Source organism: Myxocyprinus asiaticus, chromosome 9, assembly GCF_019703515.2.
Source record: "Myxocyprinus asiaticus isolate MX2 ecotype Aquarium Trade chromosome 9, UBuf_Myxa_2, whole genome shotgun sequence".
In the NCBI taxonomy this organism is placed as follows: Eukaryota; Metazoa; Chordata; class Actinopteri; order Cypriniformes; family Catostomidae; genus Myxocyprinus; species Myxocyprinus asiaticus.
The window spans coordinates 29,409,954-29,431,672 of record NC_059352.1 but is presented as its reverse complement, the minus strand read 5'-3'; the positions used below and the strand labels follow the sequence as shown (position 1 = coordinate 29,431,672).

General features: G+C 39.1%; 1 protein-coding gene across 2 annotated transcripts in view; it reads left to right on the top strand.

The window, feature by feature from the left end:
• The window catches only part of dzip1l (DAZ interacting zinc finger protein 1-like), a 39,676-nt gene extending 35,273 nt beyond the window's left edge, over positions 1-4,403 (top strand). For both annotated transcript variants that reach the window (XM_051707495.1, XM_051707494.1), the window contains exons 13-16: positions 2,910-3,081; positions 3,230-3,432; positions 3,537-3,673; positions 3,820-4,403. In XM_051707495.1, coding sequence (XP_051563455.1) covers positions 2,910-3,081; positions 3,230-3,432; positions 3,537-3,673; positions 3,820-3,966 — 659 coding nt within the window. In that variant the 3' untranslated portion in view covers positions 3,967-4,403. The remainder of the gene's footprint in view (positions 1-2,909; positions 3,082-3,229; positions 3,433-3,536; positions 3,674-3,819) is intronic.
• Positions 4,404-21,719: the final 17,316 nt, after the last annotated feature.

Genomic DNA, 21,719 nt, shown 5'->3' with positions numbered 1-21,719 from the left:
ACAAAGAGGCACCAAATCACTTTCCCGTACTTTCAGCTTCACCGTACCTCGTTGGTGGAATGACCTTTCCAACTCCATCCGTGAAGCAGATTCACTCTCTGTCTTTCAAAAACAGCTTAAGATACATCTTTTCCATGTGGACTTGACCATGCGCTTATTAAAAAAAAAACAAAAAAACAAAAAAAAAATAAAATATATATATATATATATATATATATATATATATATATATATATATATGTTTTCATGTTGCACTCTAATCTGTCTTGGATACTATTATTCTGATGCCATTGAAACTTTGTAATGCAGACCTTTTCGTGCTACTGTCTCCTTAAGAAAAATCGCTTATGATGTATTATTCCTCTTTTGTAAGTTGCTTTGGATAAAAGCGTCTGCCAAATGAATAAATGTAAAATGTAAATGAAAAAGCATCTGTTTTACACATATGTACACAGGCCGACAACGGAGAAAAGGAAAGATTGACAAACAATTACAAAATGTATTGCTGTCAACTGTGGGCTAAAGTTCAATGAATTGGGAATAAAATAAACAATATATTGACTTCTAAAGGCCCTTTTTTTTTATTTATTTATTTTTTTTTTTTCAATCAATGCTTTACTTGTCTGACACAATAATGTATTAGAATATTTATTTTAAATTAATGTTATCTTTTTCTGAGCAAATTTTTATAAATATCCTATTTGCGATTAAAGGGATAGTTCACCCCTAAATTAAAATTAATTCAATATTTACTCACCCTCGTCTTGTTCTAAACCAATATTACTTTTTTCTTTATTGGTACATGAAGGGAGAAATTTTTAAAATAAATTTCTGCTTAGTGATGTCATACACTGGCACTGGATGATGACCAAAAGAATGCAAAAGTATAATTCAAAAGTCTAATAAATTATTCAATGTGACTCATACCTTGTTTTTAAGGCATATAATAAGGTTTGGTGAGAAAGCAAACTGAAATCTATCTTTACTATATCTTAGTAAAAATCTTGACCAACAGTTGCTCTCCGGTGTGCGTTCATGAGAGTGCACGAGAGCAGCAGTTACGCTGCCCCCTCTAGCGAGATGTGGAATTCAAGTGAGAAACCGCTTGTTTTTGTACAACTGGACCACCACAGATATACTGTATACACTAACGGTGAAAAGTTTTGAAACACTTGACTGAAATGTTTCTCATGATCTTAAAAATGTTTCGATCTGAAGGCATATGCTTAAATGTTTGAAATTAGTTTTGTAGACAAAAATATAATTGTGTCACCATATTAATTGATTTCATTATAAAACTAAAATGTAATAAAAAAAAGTTTTGAAATTGATGACTTGGACCAAATAATAAAGAAAAGCAGCCAATAAGTGCCCAACACAGATGGGAACTTCTTCAGTACTGTTTAAAAAGCATCCCAGGGTGATACCTCAAGAAGTTTGTCAAGAAAATGTCAAGAGTTCATTTCTGCAAATTCTAGGCAAAGGGTGACTACATTGAAGATGCTAAAATATAACACAGTTTTGATTTATTTTGGATTTTGTTTAGTCACAACATAATTCCAGTAGTTCCATTTATGTAATTCCATAGTTATGATGACTTTACTATTATTCTAAAATGTGAAGAAAAAACAATTATAATAAAGAATGAGTGTTTCAAAACTTTTGACCGGTAGTGTATAACAACAGAAAACACAACACAGCTGCACACAAACCAGAAAACCTAACTCACACTCACAAATGTGTCCTAACCAGATGTGACCGGAAATGAAATTAAAGGTATCTTTTCTATTTTAATCAGAGTTTTTGTCCTAACCAGCCACGATGAGCAAAGGGACATTCTGTCGATCGCTTGGTTTCTATTTGCGGTGTCGCGCCGTGCAGCCCCATTCGCTATGAACTGGCACTGGTCTAAAATCTTTGTCATATTGAAGCCAGCATCTTATTATCCAGCTAAAAACAACTTGATCTTAGCCGAGATCTTGCTTTCTTTAGTCTGAGTTTTCTCACACATTTCACACCAGTTCAGTATGGAAAAGACGTGACATATACCGGTACTCTTCTCTTCGATTCTTCCAATTCACTTTCAGTAAGCGAAACATTTAAAACCTCAAAAACACTGTGGTCTTCTGTATTCTTTGTCTGACTGTGGCTTCTTTGTGTATGTGTGGCCCTTCAGTCTCTCTCAGTTCCGAATACTTCGGTTCATACAGATAAGGTGTGGCATAGACATGCATCTCCTCTTCGACTTCAAATTCTTCAGACATGTTTTGTAAGTTTGGTTCTCAGCGGTGTTGTGTTTTCTGTTGTTATATGCAGTATCTCTGTGGTGGTACGATTGTACCAAACAAGCGGTTCCTCACTTGAACGCCCCATCTAGCGAGTGGGGGCAGCATAACTGTTGCTCTCGTGCACTCATGAATGTGCACAGGAGAGCAACGGTTGGTCAAGATTTTTACTAAATAGTAAATTAGATTTCAGTTTGTTTCCCACCAAACCTTATCGTGTGCCTTCAGAAAAAGGCATGAGTCACATTGAATAATTTATTTGACTTTGGAATGATACTTTGCATCCTTTTAAAGCTTAAAGAGGTGGTCACCATCCACTACTAATGTATGATATCACTGAGCATATTTTTTTTTTCAAAATGTATCCCCTTGTGTACCGAAAAAGAAAGCAATATTGATTTAGAACAAGACGAGGGTGAGTAAATAATGAATTAATTAAAATTTTTGGGTGAACTATCACTTTAATCACAATTAATTGGATATTTATCAAAATTTGCTCAGAAAGGCACCCCCAAAAGATAACATATTAATTTTAAATAAACATTCTAATACATTATTGTGTCAGACAAGTAAAACATTGATTGTGTCCAAATACTTTTATGGGCCACTGTATTTTGTTTTTAGGAGAAAAGAAAAATTCAACCCCAGTGAAGAACAAAAGGCTTAGATCCAGCTCAAAGCCATCCATTCAAAGAGCCAAAACCCAGCAGTCACAAGCACTTACTCCAATACCCACCCCACGCTCCAGAGCACCTCCTCAGGTTCAGACTCCACCAAAACGGCAAAAAAAGAATAGGTAAACTTTTTTAACATTGTTGAGACTACTTCAGGGAAACATGAAAATAGAACTGTGCCAGAGTTAAGAGGCCAAGCACCTTTTAGCTATTGTTAATTTTACCTCAGGCTTATCAGTATGTGTTTAATGAGTATTTTTCTCTCTTCAGCACACCTCCTTTCAGTTCAGAGGAGGACGAGTCAGTTGAGAACAGCACCTACATCACCAGCTCTCGGGGCAAGCCCTCCCCCTCAGTGCGACTTGTCCAATCAGGCTCACTGCTTAACCCAACTGCTGAGCTTGATTGGTCAGATAGCGAAGTTTCAGAGGCATCAGGCTCACCCAAACTCCTCAAAGCTCCCAGTCCACATGGTGAGCGATGTCAAATTCAATCCCTGTGCAAGAGGTTCCCATGGAACACTTTTTGTCTAGTAAAGTCAGTTTTGTCAGTTAAGATGAATGGTTTATGATTGCAGGTTTTGTTGTCCAAACTCTGACAAGAAGCTTGGAAAGACAGCTAAGCAAACCAGTCAATAAGCCTGTGGGCGGGACTAGAGTTTTGCCACCAGCCTCCGACCCCTCCCCTCGCCCCACCATTGTAAAGCAGCGAGCGGTAAATAAATGGCACACATTCTCACAAATATATTCACTATTACCAAACCCGTTGAAATCCAGCAGCAGAAATATAATTTGTTTTTTAACACTGTTTTTATAGCATTGGACTGAATGGCTGTTGGATGTATTATATCTGTGTTCTAGCTACCTGATGAGGAGAGTGATTTGGAGCTGTCTTCCATAGAGGAGCTCATAGCTCCCCCAGCAGGTGTGCAGAGGAGTTCAGAGGTGGGTGGGACCTCAGGAACCAGCGTATGGAGCTCTGCAGCCAGCAGAGCTGGGGCGTGGTGAAGTGTGATGGCACTTGAATTCTTTTCAAACAAATGCACATTTTTACTGCAAACCGAACTTCTCACATAGACTCACATAAAATACACAAAAACAAAAGCCATAATTAAAGGGCTTAATGCAATAAGAAATAATTGTCCCCACAAATTGCAGCCAAAACAATCAGCTATGACATAACCTTCAAGTACTTTGTTTTTGTAAATGGTGCACTAACTTAATAATGCCAAATGTAGTTCATAATGTGCTTCATTTTTAGCAGCCAATCAAGAATACAAATTTGTATTAGTGTATATGAGCCATTTTTTACTGTTACACCATGTCCTAACCAGACACGACGCGATACAATTCCGGAAACAAGCAGTTTGTCTGCACACTGGATGGGACATGGCACAACACCACTCCTATACTTAAATGACTAATAAAATAAAAATCAGAACATGGCAGAACAGTCTGTTTTTTTTTTTATGTAAATCATTCTTTTCTCACTGAAGCTGAGTATGAACTTTCTTCAGCAAGCCTCAAGGGGATAAATACCTAATCACACACATCCACAGGGCAAAGTTATCCTCGCATTCTAATTTAGTCAATTGTAAGTTTATAACAATTGTTATTATTCACAGAGTACTCCTGTTGTTATTTTGCCGATCTCCATGTGACAGCGAATCTGAGAGAAAGTCAGAAGGAGCCGGTATGTCTGTCACCTCTCCTTCATTCTAAATCGTCCGACTGAAGAGAGCGAGACCTAAGCAAAACTGTCGGTAGGTTTGACACCTTCAGCCAAAACCAAGTTGTTTTAAACCACTAGTGAGATGACGGTTTTAATGTTCTGTTATGAGAAGGACTTTAGACCAAAGAGAATGGGTCTAAACGCTGCAGAAATAGAAACCGAGCGATCAGCAGAGTGTCCTGTCGCTTGCCGCGGCTGATTAGGACAAAAACTCTGATTAATATTGAAAAAATACCTTTTATTGTGTGCTGTGGCATCGTGTCTGGTTAAGAAAAAAAGTTTTCTTGAAAGTTTAACATATTTATAAAATGTTTGAAATTTCAAATAAAACAATGCTTTGTTAATGCAGATGTTTTCATTAGTGCTTTCTGATATTCAATAGTATCAGTCAATCATGAAACTTTGGGCAATATATGAAAGGGATAATCCACAGCTAGGTGTGCGTTAAACGATTTTAAGGCACAGTGTGTATTATGATAGACCATGGTATACATGTAGTCAAACAGTGGAAAGGAAAGCTGTGAAAATACATTTTAGTATGTATAAAAATACATTTAGTTTTTAGAAAAAAAGATAAATATAAAGAGGAATAGTGAACATACAAACTGATTTAATAATATAGTTTTAAGAATTCATAATCAGTACACTGAACATGTTAAAAAGAAAAAAGTAACCAGACTCACAATAACTTATAAATATTTTTAAAGGGTCACGAAACCCACCTATTTGAGGCCCAATTTTCACACCTCAGAAACAAGTGTCGAACTGGGCGGGAAAATACGTAAATATGTGGGTGAGTGTTGTGGGGGTCAAGAGTGACTTCCAAAAAATGCAAACAACAGAGATGGCTGAACATCACATTATATGTGGAGATGAAAACAAAAGAGTTTGGGGCACTTTGCTGTATATTAATCATTGGACAAAAGTGTGAAGAGTTAAGGCAATAGAACAGTTTGCAAATCTGTAAAAAAGATTTCTATATTTTGTTCAAACTTTTGAGAATGAAGTAAGAACAGCGCTCAGAGCAGGCATTACCATCAAAACTAGCACTGCTTTAAGACTTTACAATAATTCATAAATATTTATTCTTACAATGAGTGTTTCGGGTTTAATACAAGTTAAAGTCTGTTGGAAGTATTTGTGACATAATGTTGATTGCCACAGAAAATAATTTCGACTCATCTCTTTTTCTAAAGAAACAAATCGTGTGCAGTAAGGCACTTACAATGAGAGTAAACAGGTACAGAAAAAATATACACACACTTTTTAAAAGTATAGCTACAATACTTAGGCATAATACATTTTAACATAACTCTAATGTGATAAAATAGTTTACTAACCATGTCTGTTTAAAGTTATCCAGTATTTTAACTCCATTGTCATGACGACGTAACACCAGTAAGCATTAGGCATAAATCCCATAAACTTGATGTAAAACTTGATGTTTGTTTTCATCATTGTCTTCTGTTTTTGAACAAGCTGTCCTGTTTATGATCAGATGCATGGCGAGAAGATGCGATTGGCGTGGCTAAACAGAACAGCCTCCCCAAATACACCTGAAATACACCAATGCTTCATGTTTGAAGTGCGGCAGAAGCCAACCAACAAACATGCTCGCACCAGTGCAGCTATGGAGTGGACTGTGGTCCATTCTTATGTGTGATTTCAATCTTATCATGTCCATTATCCAACACAGAGAAGAAGTGATGGAATCAGCACTCGTAGCCCTCCCTCATAAACAGCGTGTTTGGAGCGGAACTAGTACAACTGCAGCCAAGAAATGCTTGCGCTGGCGCGGTTATGGACTGCGGTGCGTTTTGTGGAGTGATTTCTAATTGACTATGGTGTTTAGTGTAAATGTCCACTCTAAAATGCTGTTGAAGTCTCGCACCTGCGGAACAGCGGTTATGTCCATGTCATGAGTTTGGATTTTCCACTGTGGGTGTAATGTGAGCTCATGAATGAGACAGCGCTGTGTTTGGATGGAAGCATTCCTTATGATTAATGTGGGGAAATGCTCAGAATCAAGTGACGTACGTGCGCTGTCCTACCAGTCATAAGTCAGAGTTTAAGCATATACCTCATTTTTGTGACATTGCATCAACTTTTGTTTTGAAACTGGAAGAACGAAATGGCTCAATAAAATTTTAAAATTAAAAAACACTTTCCACTTAGAAACTAACTCAGAATGAACCGAAATTAAAAGCATTTTATTTTTAGTCCCTGGTTCTCATCATGTCTTGTGAACAAATGTAATGTTGCCATATTGCAGGTTTGATGTTATTGACATAGCTGCCATATTTTAGTACTTTATTTATGATTTGATTTAAGAGTGAATAATGACTTAATTTTCACTATTCACTTTCATCACATGGCAAATAAATCCTGTTTAAGACTTATTAAAATGTCACCTTTTGTGTTTCATGGAAGACAAAGTCATATGGGTTTAAAGCAACATTAGGGTGAGTAAATAATGTCAATATTCATGAACTATTCCATTAAGGCATTGCAGTGCAAAAATGGCAGTTACAGTGACAATGGTTTTGAGAACAATTCCTATGATTTACTGATCAATTTTGAGAATATATATATAACTCAAAAGGCAAACATGTTCCAAAATATACTTACATATATTTAGATGCTCAGCAAGCACTACATGGAGGAAACAGGCTATAAATGTTTAAACATTGTTTTTTTTTTTTTTACCTAAAGTAAAATGAGAAATGACCCAATGAAAGACAAAGGGAGAGGAAAACACACTTTTCATTAAAAGAAAAAGCCATAACCATGATTAGTATGCTCATATTTGTGGTAGAAGTCATATCAAGAAGAGTCCAACAGTGGCTAAATGAGAAAATAATTTGAAATAATGTTTTGCATGTGTGTAACCAATGAAAATTGTTGGCAATACCTTGATACACGTCAAAACACTCAAAAAATGTAAATGATTACCTACAACACAAATTCAAAGTTAGGTGGCTGTAAGTTCTGACCAAAAGTGGCCAGGCTACATGTTCTCATCTTTCATTCAACAGAGTTGGGTTCCTTGCCATTCTTATCAGCACACATTCATCTCAAAATGAGATTAAATGTTGAATCATACCTCTCTCCATTTCTCACCTGGCAACATACAACCGCCTTCTTACCACTCTTTCAGGAGGGGCCTGACGTTTGTTTGTCCTATTTTACACCATGACCTAGAATGGCTTGCATCCTTATAAAGAGACATAAAGGTTCCTGCCCTTTAAATTTTGTTTCTGCCTCTGAGCTCTGATAGCCTGAGCAGCTGCAATCATTGTGGGCCCTCCATTAGTGAAGTCTCGGAGAAAAGAACTCGAGCTGTACACTGTTGGCCAAGATGAAAGACTCTCCAGGGAAAATGGTGACAAATAGGGTGCCATTTACAGCCTTTTACCCGTGGTCACCTTGCTTACTTCCTCAGTAACTTTTCAGCACTAACCAATTGACCAATGGCTAACATGTCTTACAGTTTAGTTGTCACTAGAGGGCGCAGTGTTTACAGAATAAGCGGCTTGAATCGCAGTAGGAAATACATTTGCAGAGCGCTTGATAATGTTTCTTTTCATTCTCCGAAGCCCCAAGCGGAAACTGTTTGTTTGTACTTCTCAACAGGCCTTGAGGGTTTCTTACTGAATGTGGGCCAGTCAAGAAGAGGACAATTAGAATTTTTACCCACATTTCACACTACAAATAAGTGTTGAAACAGTCAATCCGTTGTTCCTCTCAATCTCATTCTCCGTTTTTCTGTGTCCTTGTTTTTTTTTTTTATCTTCTGTCAATCCTGATGCTCCAGAATGCCAGTGCTGCTTCTTTCAGCTGACAGACAGAGGATTTGAAATCCTCTAAGATGAACGCCTTGGGGCCCGGCTTCAAAACACAGTATCTACTAATACACAACACCAAGCAGACTATACGACATTTAGCGCAGCTCACACAGAAACAACAGGAAGAAAGTGCATTCAAATTACACTGAATTTTATTTTATTTATTTTTTTATTATTTTTTATTTTTTTCTAAAATAGAAGAAACACAGATGCTATAAACTGACAAGGTCCCATCGGTGCTGGATATGGAACGGGCTGAAGTTCTCAGAAAAGGCTTCAGGATGGAGGAAGATAATAAAGACCCTTTCTCTATTACTGATAGCTAGACTTAATGTGTTGACCCTCGGGTCAGAGTCTTGTGGATAGTGAGGTCCAAGCTGTTAAACCATGTGGCTTTTCATCTGTACCAAGGAACTGTATTTATTTACTGTACTTATTTACAAATGTAAACATATATACATTTATATTCACCTCTATCTATCTATCTATCTGTCTGTCTGTCTGTCTGTCTGTCTGTCTGCCTGCCTGCCTGCCTGCCTGCAAGCCTGCCTGTCTGTCTGTCTGTCTGTCCGTCTGTCTGTCTGTCTGTCTGCCTGTCTGTCTGTCCAAACATACATACATACATACATACGTACATTTCTTGAACATTTTACCCTGAACCATGTTTACTTTGATCATCTGCACTATTGTGCCATTTTGTACCCCTTTAGATGATCAGTTGCACTTTTCCACATTTTATTATATGCTATATTACTGTTGATGCTAACTATATTTCACTGGCTCTGTACTTACACTCTGCACAAAGACAGTAAAGTTCTGATATATTCTAATCTAATAAACTCTCTCTCACACCATTCTTACCTCTTTGAGATGACACCACATTGCTAAAAAAAAAAAAATAAAAAAAAAATTCAAAACATCAGTATGGTCATTTGTCAGAATATAACTAAATATCAATATACTCATATGAAAACTGCCATCTTAAAGATGCAGTATATAAGATTCAGAAACCCTTGTTATTAATGACACCTGTGGCCGTTAAGTGAACTGCAGCCAGCTACCTGTTGCTCATGATCGCGCACACACTTCATAGGGATGCGAGCAAGCATCGACCAAAACAGTGACATAATGTACAAAGAGGCTGAATGTGATTCACCAACATCATGCTGACAGATGAGGTAGCATAATTAAAATTACACAGTTATGATTGTTTTACTACAAACTTTGAGACTGTATATTATATTTGACTCTCCAGTGCTGGAACAGGGCTAAAACAAAGTGTGGATATAGGTCTGGCTATGCGAGACTGTAGTTTGAAGTAATCACTTTTCTTTGCATGATACATTGACTGCATTTATAGGATTATCCTATGTCGGCATTAGCTAGCTAGCCAGCTTTATCAATAGCTTTTAGTTAATTTGGTGGATGATGACAGTAGCTGTTTATAAAATAGACTGTACATTATAAATATGTTGACACAATTCAGTATTGATGTGATTCCATCACAACTGTCATTTTGAGATATCGATGCGCTATTGTTTTATAATAACAGAATGTATATATTTTCTGTATAACCAAGTTACGTTACACTAATGAATTATCTTGAACATTGTCTGGCATTCATTTCATGTATTATTGTAGTTTACCTTGCTGAATAATTACAGATTAACATTGACATTAACCTGACTTTTAGTATAAAGAGAAGATCGTTGAAATTATTTGAAAGTTACGAAGCATGGTAGCTTGCAATTCGTCAGCGTTAGCAGGCAAGATCAAGTTAGCTAAAATTACACAGATCAATCCTTATGGCACTATTTTTCACATGCTTTGCGGTTATGTAAGCTTACCTGTCCAATAAGAAGAACGCCAATTCAGGATCGGTTTTGATCCCCAAAACCGAACGAAGGTCCCTCCAGGAATCAAATACCCTGCTGATGTTCACTCTAGTTTTCACTCGACCACGATCACGTTCCCGCTTAGCCAGACTAGATTCAGTAGATAAATTTTATTGTTATTGTTATTTTTTATTTATTTTTGGCTTACTCTGAGTTTTTGTAGGAGTCGGTGTTGTGCTGGGAGCCGGACGTTTGCTGGATTCCATCTCTAAGATAACGTTACCTAGTGTTGCAGACTGTCTGTTGACACTGTTGATTAGCGGAAGATAAGCTACTGTCTAAGGCAAGGCTCTCAGGAGCGTGCATAAATGTCACATCCTTTGGATTTTCCCGGCAAAAGCGACCCGCTCCATTTGCATGAAAATCCGTCTACAGGCTTTAATAGGCAACCTAGGAAGTCCGGGAAGGGCTCATTTTTTAAGTTGCGTTACAAGCCGTTCACACATTCGCAAAAAAAAAAAATGTTACATATTGCACCTTTAAAAGAATAGTTCACTCAAAAATGAAAATTCTCTCACTCGCCCTCATACCATCCCAGATGTGAATGACATTCTTTCTTCTGCAGAACGCAAATGGAGATTTTGTATAAAAAAAAATATCTCAGCCCTGTAGCGCCCATGGGCGCCTGCAGGATTTAATCTGAGGGGACGCACAGAAATCTGCCTAGAGGTCTGCACAGGCCTTAAAATGAAATTGATGACTTGGACCAAATAATAAAGAAAAGCAGCCAATAAGTGCCCAACATAGATGGGAACTCCTTCAATACTGTTTAAAAAGCATCCCAGCATGATACCTCAAGAAGTTGGTTGAGAAAATGTCAAGAGTACATGTCTGCAAATTCTAAGCAAAGGGTGACTACTTTGAAAATGCTAAAATATAACACAGTTTTGATTTATTTTGGATTTTGTTTAGTCACATCATAATTCCCAAAGTTCCATTTATGTTATTCCACAGTTTTGATGACTTTACTATTATTCTAAAATGTGAAAACAATTATAATAAAGAATGAGTAAGTGTTTCAAATCTTTTGACCAGTAGTGTATATATACAGGTGCATCTCAATAAATTAGAATGTCGTGGAAAAGTTCATTTATTTCAGTAATTCAACTCAAATTGTGAAACTCGTGTATTAAATAAATTCAATGCACACAGACTGAAGTAGTTTAAGTCTTTGGTTCTTTTAATAGTGATGATTTTGGCTAACATTTAACAAAAACCCACCAATTCACTATCTCAAAAAATTAGAATATGGTGACATGCCAATCAGCTAATCAACTCAAAACACCTGCAAAGGTTTCCTGAGCCTTCAAAATGGTCTCTCAGTTTGGTTCGCTAGGCTACACAATCATGGGGAAGACTGCTGATCTGAAAGTTGTCCAGAAGACAATCATTGACACCCTTCACAAGGAGGGTAGGCCACAAACATTCATTGCCAAAGAAGCTGGCTGTTCACAGAGTGCTGTATCCAAGCATGTTAACAAAGTTGAGTGGAAGGAAAAAGTGTGGAAGAAAAAGATGCACAACCAACCGAGAGAACCGCAGCCTTATGAGGATTGTCAAGCAAAATCGATTCAAGAATTTGGGTGAACTTCAAAAGGAATGGACTGAGGCTGGGGTCAAGGCATCAAGAGCCACCACACACAGACGTGTCAAGGAATTTGGCTACAGTTGTCGTATTCCTCTTGTTAAGCCACTCCTGAACCACAGACAATGTCAGAGGCGTCTTACCTGGGCTAAGCAGAAGAAGAACTGGACTGTTGCCCAGTGGTCCAAAGTCCTCTTTTCAGATGAGAGCAAATTTTGTATTTCATTTGGAAACCAAGGTCCTAGAGTCTGGAGGAAGGGTGGAGAAGCTCATAGCCCAAGTTGCTTGAAGTCCAGTGTTAAGTTTCCACAGTCTGTGATGATTTGGGGTGCAATGTCATCTGCTGGTGTTGGTCCATTGTGTTTTTTGAAAACCAAAGTCACTGCACCCGTTTACCAAGAAATTTTGGAGCACTTCATGCTTCCTTCTGCTGACCAGCTTTTTAAAGATGCTGATTTCATTTTCCAGCAGGATTTGGCACCTGCCCACACTGCCAAAAGCACCAAAAGTTGGTTAAATGACCATGGTGTTGGTGTGCTTGACTGGCCAGCAAACTCACCAGACCTGAACCCCATAGAGAATCTATGGGGTATTGTCAAGAGGAAAATGAGAAACAAGAGACCAAAAAAAATGCAGATGAGCTGAAGGCCACTGTCAAAGAAACCTGGGCTTCCACCACCACAGCAGTGCCACAAACTGATCACCTCCATGCCACGCCGAATTGATGCAGTAATTAAAGCAAAAAGGAGCCCCTACCAAGTATTGAGTACATATACAGTAAATGAACATACTTTCCAGAAGGCCAACAATTCACTAAAAATGTTTTTTTTTTATTGGCCTTATGATGTATTCTAATTTTTTGAGATAGTGAATTGGTGGGTTTTTGTTAAATGTGAGCCAAAATCATCACAATTAAAAGAACCAAAGACTTAAACTACTTCAGTCTGTGTGCACTGAATTTATTTAATACACGAGTTTCACAATTTGAGTTGAATTACTGAAATAAATGAACTTTTCCACGACATTCTAATTTATTGAGATGCACCTGTGTATATATATATATATATATATATATATATATATATATATATTATTATTTATGTTTATTTATTTTTTACAAAAAAATTGCAATTTTATTTTTGGTCAAATAAAATGCTGCACAATAGAGCTTCACAGTAGTTATGAAAACATTCATGAATTTTATTTTATAGCTGTGGCACAAGGCTGTTACGGCTGAATCACAACATGATGATAAAACACTTGCATTTGTGATATTGCATAAAGATAATAATAAAACAACCATTTAATATTATATAATTGTTATTATAAGTATTATTGCTACTTTTTGAATATTTCATTTTTATACAGCAGTTCGATTTTTCTGTCTTCAATTTCATGCATCCATTTGAATAGAGCGTTCATGTTAGTGGGACTTTTATTTTGACAGACCTTTTAGTTCTTCCTGTTTTTCGGGTTAGTTATATCAAGCTTCCCATTAGTGCTGGGATAATCCTATGAGACTCTTGAGCTGAAATCTCTGAGCTGTACCGGAGGAGTTCATTTAAGTGTTAACAGCCGTTTGTACTATAAACACACTGAATGAAAATTAAGTATCAGTAGCATGTGTTGAGTTTGTGTGAGTGTGCGCGCGACCGTGTGTGTGTGTGTGTGTGTGTGTGTGTTAAACAGAGGAACAGAGCGGCACCTATTGTTCAGTCTGTAGCGTGCAGCGCATGTGACTATATTATTTAATTAAATTACATCCTTCTGCTGTTTAATGATCACATTTGGCCATACCCAGAGGTTTTTTATTTTATTTTCAATTTGTCATTGATTTCATCTCAAAACTGTCACATCTCAAATCGTTTTGCTAATGACAGCATACTGTAATATGATACCGAAATTAGCAACAAGATGATATCATACCGTTAAAAAAAATTTTGTATTACGATACTGCTTTAGTTCCGGTAAACCACTAAGCCCTACACAGCACTAGCTGAAGTTTCTCAAAGTTACTTCTCAAAAAGACAGCCTTTTGTTTCAGTTGACCGTAGGGAAATTTATACTCTATCCAGCGCTGTATTCGTAAATATCCCGATACCATTTTACTGTGTGAGAAACCGCTCCAAATGATTCGGTGAGAGAGGGCTATGAATGATTTGTCTACTGAATCACAAATCGATTCAGACCATTTTGCAAGCCCGTTTGGCCAATTCACTGAAAAAAACCGACTCAAAATAATTAATCATTCGCAAACTGGTCATCGCTAGTTCTTTTAAACATCCAACTGAAATACGGGACACATTTCATGATTGGTGAAATATTTCTACAGCTGCAGGCACCATTGCATTTTACCACCAAACATGGAAATTGCCCATATTTTTGTAATACAGACTTTTTTAGATTCTCACCCAAAAGTGTATACTTCATTTTCAATGTATCTGAAAGTCTTTAGAATTCAATAAAATAGTTATAAGCAATTTAAAATGTAAATTACTTATAAAATTACCATTAAAGTTAATTTACCTTGAACAAATAAGTAGTTTTATACAGGTGCTGGTCATATAATTAGAATATCATCAAAAAGTTGATTTATTTCACTAATTCCATTCAAAAAGTTAAACTTGTATATTATATTCATTCATTACACACAGACTGATATATTTCAAATGTTTATTTCTTTTAATTTTGATGATTATAACTGACAACTAAGGAAAATCCCAAATTCAGTATCTCAGAAAATTAGAATATTGTGAAAAGGTTCAATATTGAAGACACCTGGTGCCACACTCTAATCAGCTAATTAACTCAAAACACCTGCAAAGGCCTTTAAATGGTCTCTCAGTCTAGTTCTGTACGCTACACAATCATGGGGAAGACTGCTGACTTGACAGTTGTCCAAAAGGTGACCATTGACACGTTGCACAAGGAGGGCAAGACACAAAAGGTCATTGCAAAAGAGGCTGGCTGTTCACAGAGCTCTGTGTCCAAGCACATTAATAGAGAGGCGAAGGGAAGGAAAAGATGTGGTAGAAAAAAGTGTACAAGCAATAGGGATAACCGCACCCTGGAGAGGATTGTGAAACAAAACCCATTCAAAAATGTGGGGGAGAACCACTACGCACAGACGTATGCAAGACATGGGTTTCAGCTGTCGCATTCCTTGTGTCAAGCCACTCTTGAACAACAGACAGCGTCTGAAGCGTCTCGCCTGGGCTAAAGATAAAAAGGACTGGACTGCTGCTGAGTGGTCCAAAGTTATGTTCTCTGATGAAAGTAAATTTTACATTTCCTTTGGAAATCAGGGTCCCAGAGTCTGGAGGAAGAGAGGAGAGGCACACAATCCACGTTGCTTGAGGTCCAGTGTAAAGTTTCCACAGTCAGTGATGGTTTGGGGTGCCATGTCATCTGCTGGTGTTGGTCCACTGTGTTTTCTGAGGTCCAAGGTCAACGCAGCCGTATACCAGGAAGTTTTAGAGCACTTCATGCTTCCTGCTGCTGACCAACTTTATGGAGATGCAGATTTCATTTTCCAACAGGACTTGGCACCTGCACACAGTGCCAAAGCAACCAGTATCTGGTTTAAGGACCATGGTATCCCTGTTCTTAATTGGCCAGCAAACTCGCCTGACCTTAACCCCATAGAAAATCTATGGGGTATTGTGAAGAGGAAGATGCGACATGCCAGACCCAACAATGCAGAAGAGCTGAAGGCCACTATCAGAGCAACCTGGGCTCTCATAACACCTGAGCAGTGCCACAGACTGATCGGCTCCATGCCACGCCGCATTGCTGCAGTAATTCAGGCAAAAGGAGCCCCAACTAAGTATTGCGTACTGTACATGTTCATACTTTTCAGTTGGCCAAGATTTCTAAAAATCCTTTCTTTGTATTGGTCTTAAGTAATATTCTAATTTTCTGAGATACTGAATTTGGGATTTTCCTTAGTTGTCAGTTATAATCATCAAAATTAAAAGAAATAAACATTTGAAATATATCAGTCTGTGTGGAATGAATATAATATACAAGTTTCACTTTTTGAATGGAATTAGTGAAATAAATCAACTTTTTGATGATATTCTAATTATATGACCAGCACCCAATAACAAGCATCTAGATTTCACCTCTTTTTTTGTTTTTTTTTTGTTTTTTTTATAGGCTCAAAATCCCACCAAAACCATTGCGGTCACGGATTCAAAAATAAGCGTGAATCAAAATGAGCGTGAATCAAGAAATAATAAGTGCAGATAAAAAAATAAGCGCAAAAATAAATAAAAAGCACAGATCAAAATAATGAGTGCAGATCAAAAAATAACAAGCATGAATCAAAAATATATAAACATTTAAAATATGCTGCAAAAAAAAAAGAAAAATTAAAGCAAAGTCATAAGAATTGCAAACAAAATCATATTTTCCTTGGTTGTATTACTGTTTTTTTGTGCTCTCTGACAATTTTGGTCATATTTTCATTTTTTTGTATGCTTACGCTGTATTTTTTTTGCTTTTGCTTCCAAGTTTTCTAGGAAACAATGTGTTGTCCGAGTAGGCCATTATCATAGGCCGTTAACACATGTATCGAGTCAGCTGAATTTAGTTAGCAGAGTTTTAGTTTAGGCATTATTTAAGACTTCCTTGTTTGTAGGTTATTGGCTGCATATCTATAAATAAAAAAAAGGCTGGGTTGGTGTGGGTGTTTGATGCATGTTTTTAGTAGCTGTACCAATGTAGTCGCGATTTCAGAACCCAACTTGATCCACTTTTCCATGAAATAAAATCCAGATCCCGACACCAAGGCCTATTAAAATACTGATAAATATAGAAATGCTTACATATAATTATATATATATATATATTATAGATATGCAGCCAATAACCTACAAACAAGGAAGTCTTAAATAATGCCTAAACTAAAACTCTGCTAACTAAATTCAGACTCGATACATGTTAACGGACTGTGATAATGGCCTACTCGGACAACACATTGTTTCCTAGAGCTGGCAGAAAATACTCAAAACAGGCACAAGCAGCATATCTATCAACCACAAATAATATAATATTGAGCAGCGGCCGTCAGAGTTGCATTGGAATGACGTCACCTCCCCTCTTCGAATGATTGTCTAGAGGAGGAGCTGTCAATGAAGAACTAGTGGACCAATAGGGACGCAAATCGCACCGATTTACATGAAACTGTACTCACAAATTTTGGAAAACCAAGCGCAGAACTTGGAAACAAAAGCAAAGAAAAATACAGCGTAAGCATACAAAAAAAATAAAATATGAGCAAAATTGTCAGAGAGCACAAAAAAACAGAAAATAAGTAAAATAAAGTAATATAAGGAAAACATGATTTTGTTTGCAATTGTTATGACTTTGCTTTAATTTTTCTGTTAATTTTTTTTTTTTCACAATCCCAGGTGAACACCAGTAATTAGTCATGTGATTAGTCATTTGATCTGATTAGACTGTTAAAGGCCTATAAAAGACATTTACCTCTCATGACATGTGTACTTGGATTTGGAGTTTGAGGATGATGGTGTGGTTTGAAAAGGTGGACTAGAAAATTGTTTGGCTTCTTTGTTTTCCTGCTATGGATCAGGGGTGGAAAAGGTAAGTTTGTTTATTCAGCCTGTCTTTGTGAGGGATCCTGTAAGTGGTGTAATAAAAAGGAAAATGTGTTTTTTAATTGTAGGTTTCTTGTGATTCTCCTGGCATTTGAGTAATGTTGTTATTTCTAAAGGTGAGAAATTGAAGAGTGAATCTGGTCTTGGAAAATATTATACATTTATTTCACTTCACATTATTAACCTTCATTTATAATAAGGACTCAAACGTGTGTTCTAGTTGGGGCTTATCCACGCAGCCACCCTCGGTGGGGTCACCCTTCTCACAATTCCTTCTCTCCTCGTGCAGCTCAGTCTTCTGTGTCAGAGGCCTCAGTGACTGGGATCTCTCCTGTTGAAGTGGGCTCTAATGTGCTCCCTGACAGTTGCCAGGAAAGTGGGTCCAAGTTTTCTCAGTTGTCCCAGTATGTGAAAGGTGGTGATTCCAGCAGCCAGCAATCTATGTCTCCTGTTCAAAGTGGTGCTGTTTCTGCTTTCTTTGCCCCATCTCAAAAAGAACAGCATGTAGGCAGTTTTACATCACTTCTTCAACCCCAGGGGTCCTCCGGTTCAAGTGTTCAGGATATTTCAAGCCAATCGACCTTTAGTCTCCAAAGCCAGTACTCCTCAACATCACAGAGCAGCTCAGGGCCACAATCTGCAAGTGCTTCTAGTCAAATTGTTTCTATTCTGGAAGGAAGTAGCAGTTACCCTACATATGCTAAGCTCGGTTCCTGGCCTCAAGTGTTTATGGGCAGTCCACTGCTGACCAGAGCGCCAGTGATCAAAATTCCACTAGTTTGCATGCAACCAGCTCTCCGGAAAGCTCCAGCTCTCAATCAGAAGAAGCTGCTTTTCCTCCTCTGTACTCCCAGGTTAGTGTCTCTTTTCACAGTTTGTCAGCCCTTTCTGCTCCGTTTCAGTTTCTCAGGGTAGCCCTGAGCCTCTCTCACGATTTCCAAGCCAGTCTTCCAGTGACCAAAGCTCTCGGACCGTGTATAGTCTGAGCTCTTAATCAACTGGCACCCAAGGGAATGTCTCCTTCAATGGCTCGGCTCCCAATGCTCAAGAGTCCGCTTTCTCCTGGGTCAGTTCTGGGCCGGCTCTCTTTACACAGGGAGGAAGTGGAAGCTACAGTGGTTTGCCCCAGTCTCAAAGCATGTCTAGTCCGTATTCCCCTGTTACTATGTACCGCAAGCTTGGTACTTGCCAGTCCACCAATGACCAGAGCTCTCATCAGTATATGGCAAGTGCTCTGAGTAGCCCTGGCATTAAATTGGCAACTTCCAGTAGTCCTGTCCCTGTGCCAGGGGGAAGTAGCTCTATTTCCGCCTCTCCCAAACCTCAGCACGTCCCTGGTCAATATGCCCCGGTGTTCCCTACCAAATATTTAACTGCTCCCATGTCCTCCCTGCTAGGTGTTTCTAGCCAGTCCAGAGTTTCAGGCTCCAGGTAAAATGCCTCTGCCTCACAAGGCAGCTCTCATTTTGTCCCTCAGGGAATGGGTAGTCCTTACAGTGGCTCCATCCAATCTCAAAGGCTCTCTAACCAGGTTGACCCTGGGTATCTTGGATATACAAAGCTTAGTTCCTCACCCCTTGGTGTTTCTAGCCAGCCCATAAGTGATCAGGCTTTATATAGTCAACTCTCATCAACATCACAGGTTGGCGCTCCGCCTCAAGCAGGTTCTAGTCAGCTTGTATCCTCCCAGGGAGGGAGTAGCATTACAGTTGGTCATTTCCCCAGTCTCAAGAATACTTTGGTCGGTATGCTCCTGCTGCCTCTAGTAAATTTGCAAGCACTCCAGTGTTTTCACCCCAAGGTGTCTTCAGCCAGTCTGCCACTGCTCAGACTTCACGTAGGCAGTATACGTCTACCTTCCCAGGCAGCCCTGACATGCCCTCGGATTCCACTTCCTTCCCATTACAGGGGAGTAGCACTTATGTTGACCCCTCACCCCAGCCTCAAGGTACCAAAAGTCAATTTGCCCATGGGTCTCCATTGTATGTGCCTTTGTCATCACCCCAAGGTGTTAGTCAGGAGAGCAAAGCAACTCGTGCATACTCCCTGTCCCAGAGCCAAATGGCTCAATGATGGCAGCCTTCTGCCTCTACTGAAATTTTTCAGACCCCTGATGCAGTGGCATCTCCATCTCCAAGCTCCCAGTATGTTCTATTCACCCTCACAAGGAGGTCCTAGTCAATTAGTTTCCACACAAGTAGGAAGTAGCAGTTACCGTGGACTGTTTCCCCAGTCTCAAAGCACCTCTAGTCAATATACCCCTGGGTTCCCTGTGTTTGCGAAGCTTGGGTCCTCACCCTTGTGTGTCTCTAGCCAGTCTTTCAGTGATCTGAGCTCTTACAGCCTATATGGTTCAAGCTCTCCGAACAAGGCTGGTGCACGACTGGCAACTTTCAGTCATTTTGTCTTTGCACAGGGAGGAAATGGCTCTACAGTTGGCTCAGCTCTCCAACCACAAGATGCCTATAGCCAGTATACCCCTGCATCTCCTCCTTCCCTAAATGTTAATGTGTCCGGTCAGTACTACAAAGCATCTCCTAGTGTATCCTTCCCGTCTCAAATGGCAGTCTTCCACTCTAGGTTGGACTTGAGATGTTCAGACCACTGATGCAGCCGCATCACTGAACACCTCTCCAAGCTCTCAGGCTCCCAGTACATTCTATTCACTGTCCTCACAAAGAGGTCCTAGTCAATCACTTTCCACACAAGTAGGAAGTGGCAGTTACCATGGTCTGTTTCCTCAGTCTCAAAGCAGCTCTAATCAGTATACACCAGGAGCCCCTGCATATGCAAAGCTTGGTTCCACACACCTTGGTGTCTCTACCCAGTCTTCCAGTGATCAAAGCTCTTCCAGTCTATGTGGTTTGGGCTCTTGGAGCAAGTCTGGCAGTCAGCTGGCAGTTTTCAGTCGCCTTATGTCTGTGCAGGGTGGTAGTAGCTCTATCTGATGGCCCATCTGCCCAACTCCAAAACCCCTCTAGCCAGCTTGCCTCTGTATCTTCCTTGTATGCAAGTGTACCCATGTCCAGACAGTACTACCAATTAACTCCCAGTGTATCCCCTTCGTCTCAGATCAAAATGCCTCAAAGATTGTCATCTTCAGCCTCTAGTTGGATGCATGGTATTCAGACCTCTGGTACAGATGCCTTACAGAGCAGCTCTTCTCCTCAAAGCTCTCAGCCTCCCAGTGGGTTTTCTTCTCTCCTATCTGCCTTGAGCCCTCCTCTGAATTCTGTAACCCAGAGTGGTAAGACCCCTATCTCTGCATCCCAGAGTCTCTTTGGTGTAGTTGAGAGACCCTCTAGACTCCTCGCCTCATCTGAAGTGCCTTTATCTACAACCAATAGCCAGATGTCTGGTCGCTTTGCTTCACTGCAACGCCCCACAGATTCCAATTTAACTCCATCTCTGGACTTGAATCCCCAAGCTGCTATGTTCTTCGGTCCATCTCAGACACACTGTGGGTTTGATTCCCAGTCAGATTTCCACCAGCTATTCAACAAAATGACCCGTACTTCAGTAGCTAGTCAATATACTCCATCCCAGAGTTTCTCCAGCAACTATTGTTCACAGAGTGTCTCCAATTTGATGCCTAATCAGCCAAGTGTTGGTCAAACGTCATCCAGTACCTCTTTGCCTTCTGAGATCTTGAGTAGATCTGGTTCAGTGTCTGGCCAGAATGCTCCTATTTATCAACCTTCCTGTAGCTCCTCTGCCTCAAGACGATACTACTCCATGGTCAAGGGCTAATGGATCTTGTCAATTCTTTTATTTTATTTTTTTTAAGTATCTTTAATACATTTCCATAAAATCTGAAGTTTGTGTGAAAAAATAACAGTCAGTATCTGGTATGGCCACCAGCTGCATTAAGTACTGCAGTGCATCATCTCCTCATGGACTGCACCAGATTTGCCAGTTCTTGCTGTGAGATGTTACCCCACTCTTCCACCAAGGCACTTGCAAGTTCCCGGACATTTCTGGGGGGAATGGCCCTAGCCCTCACCCTCCAATCCAACAGGTCCCAGATATGCTCCATGGGATTGAGATCTGGGCTCTTCGCTGGCCATGGCAGAACACTGAAAT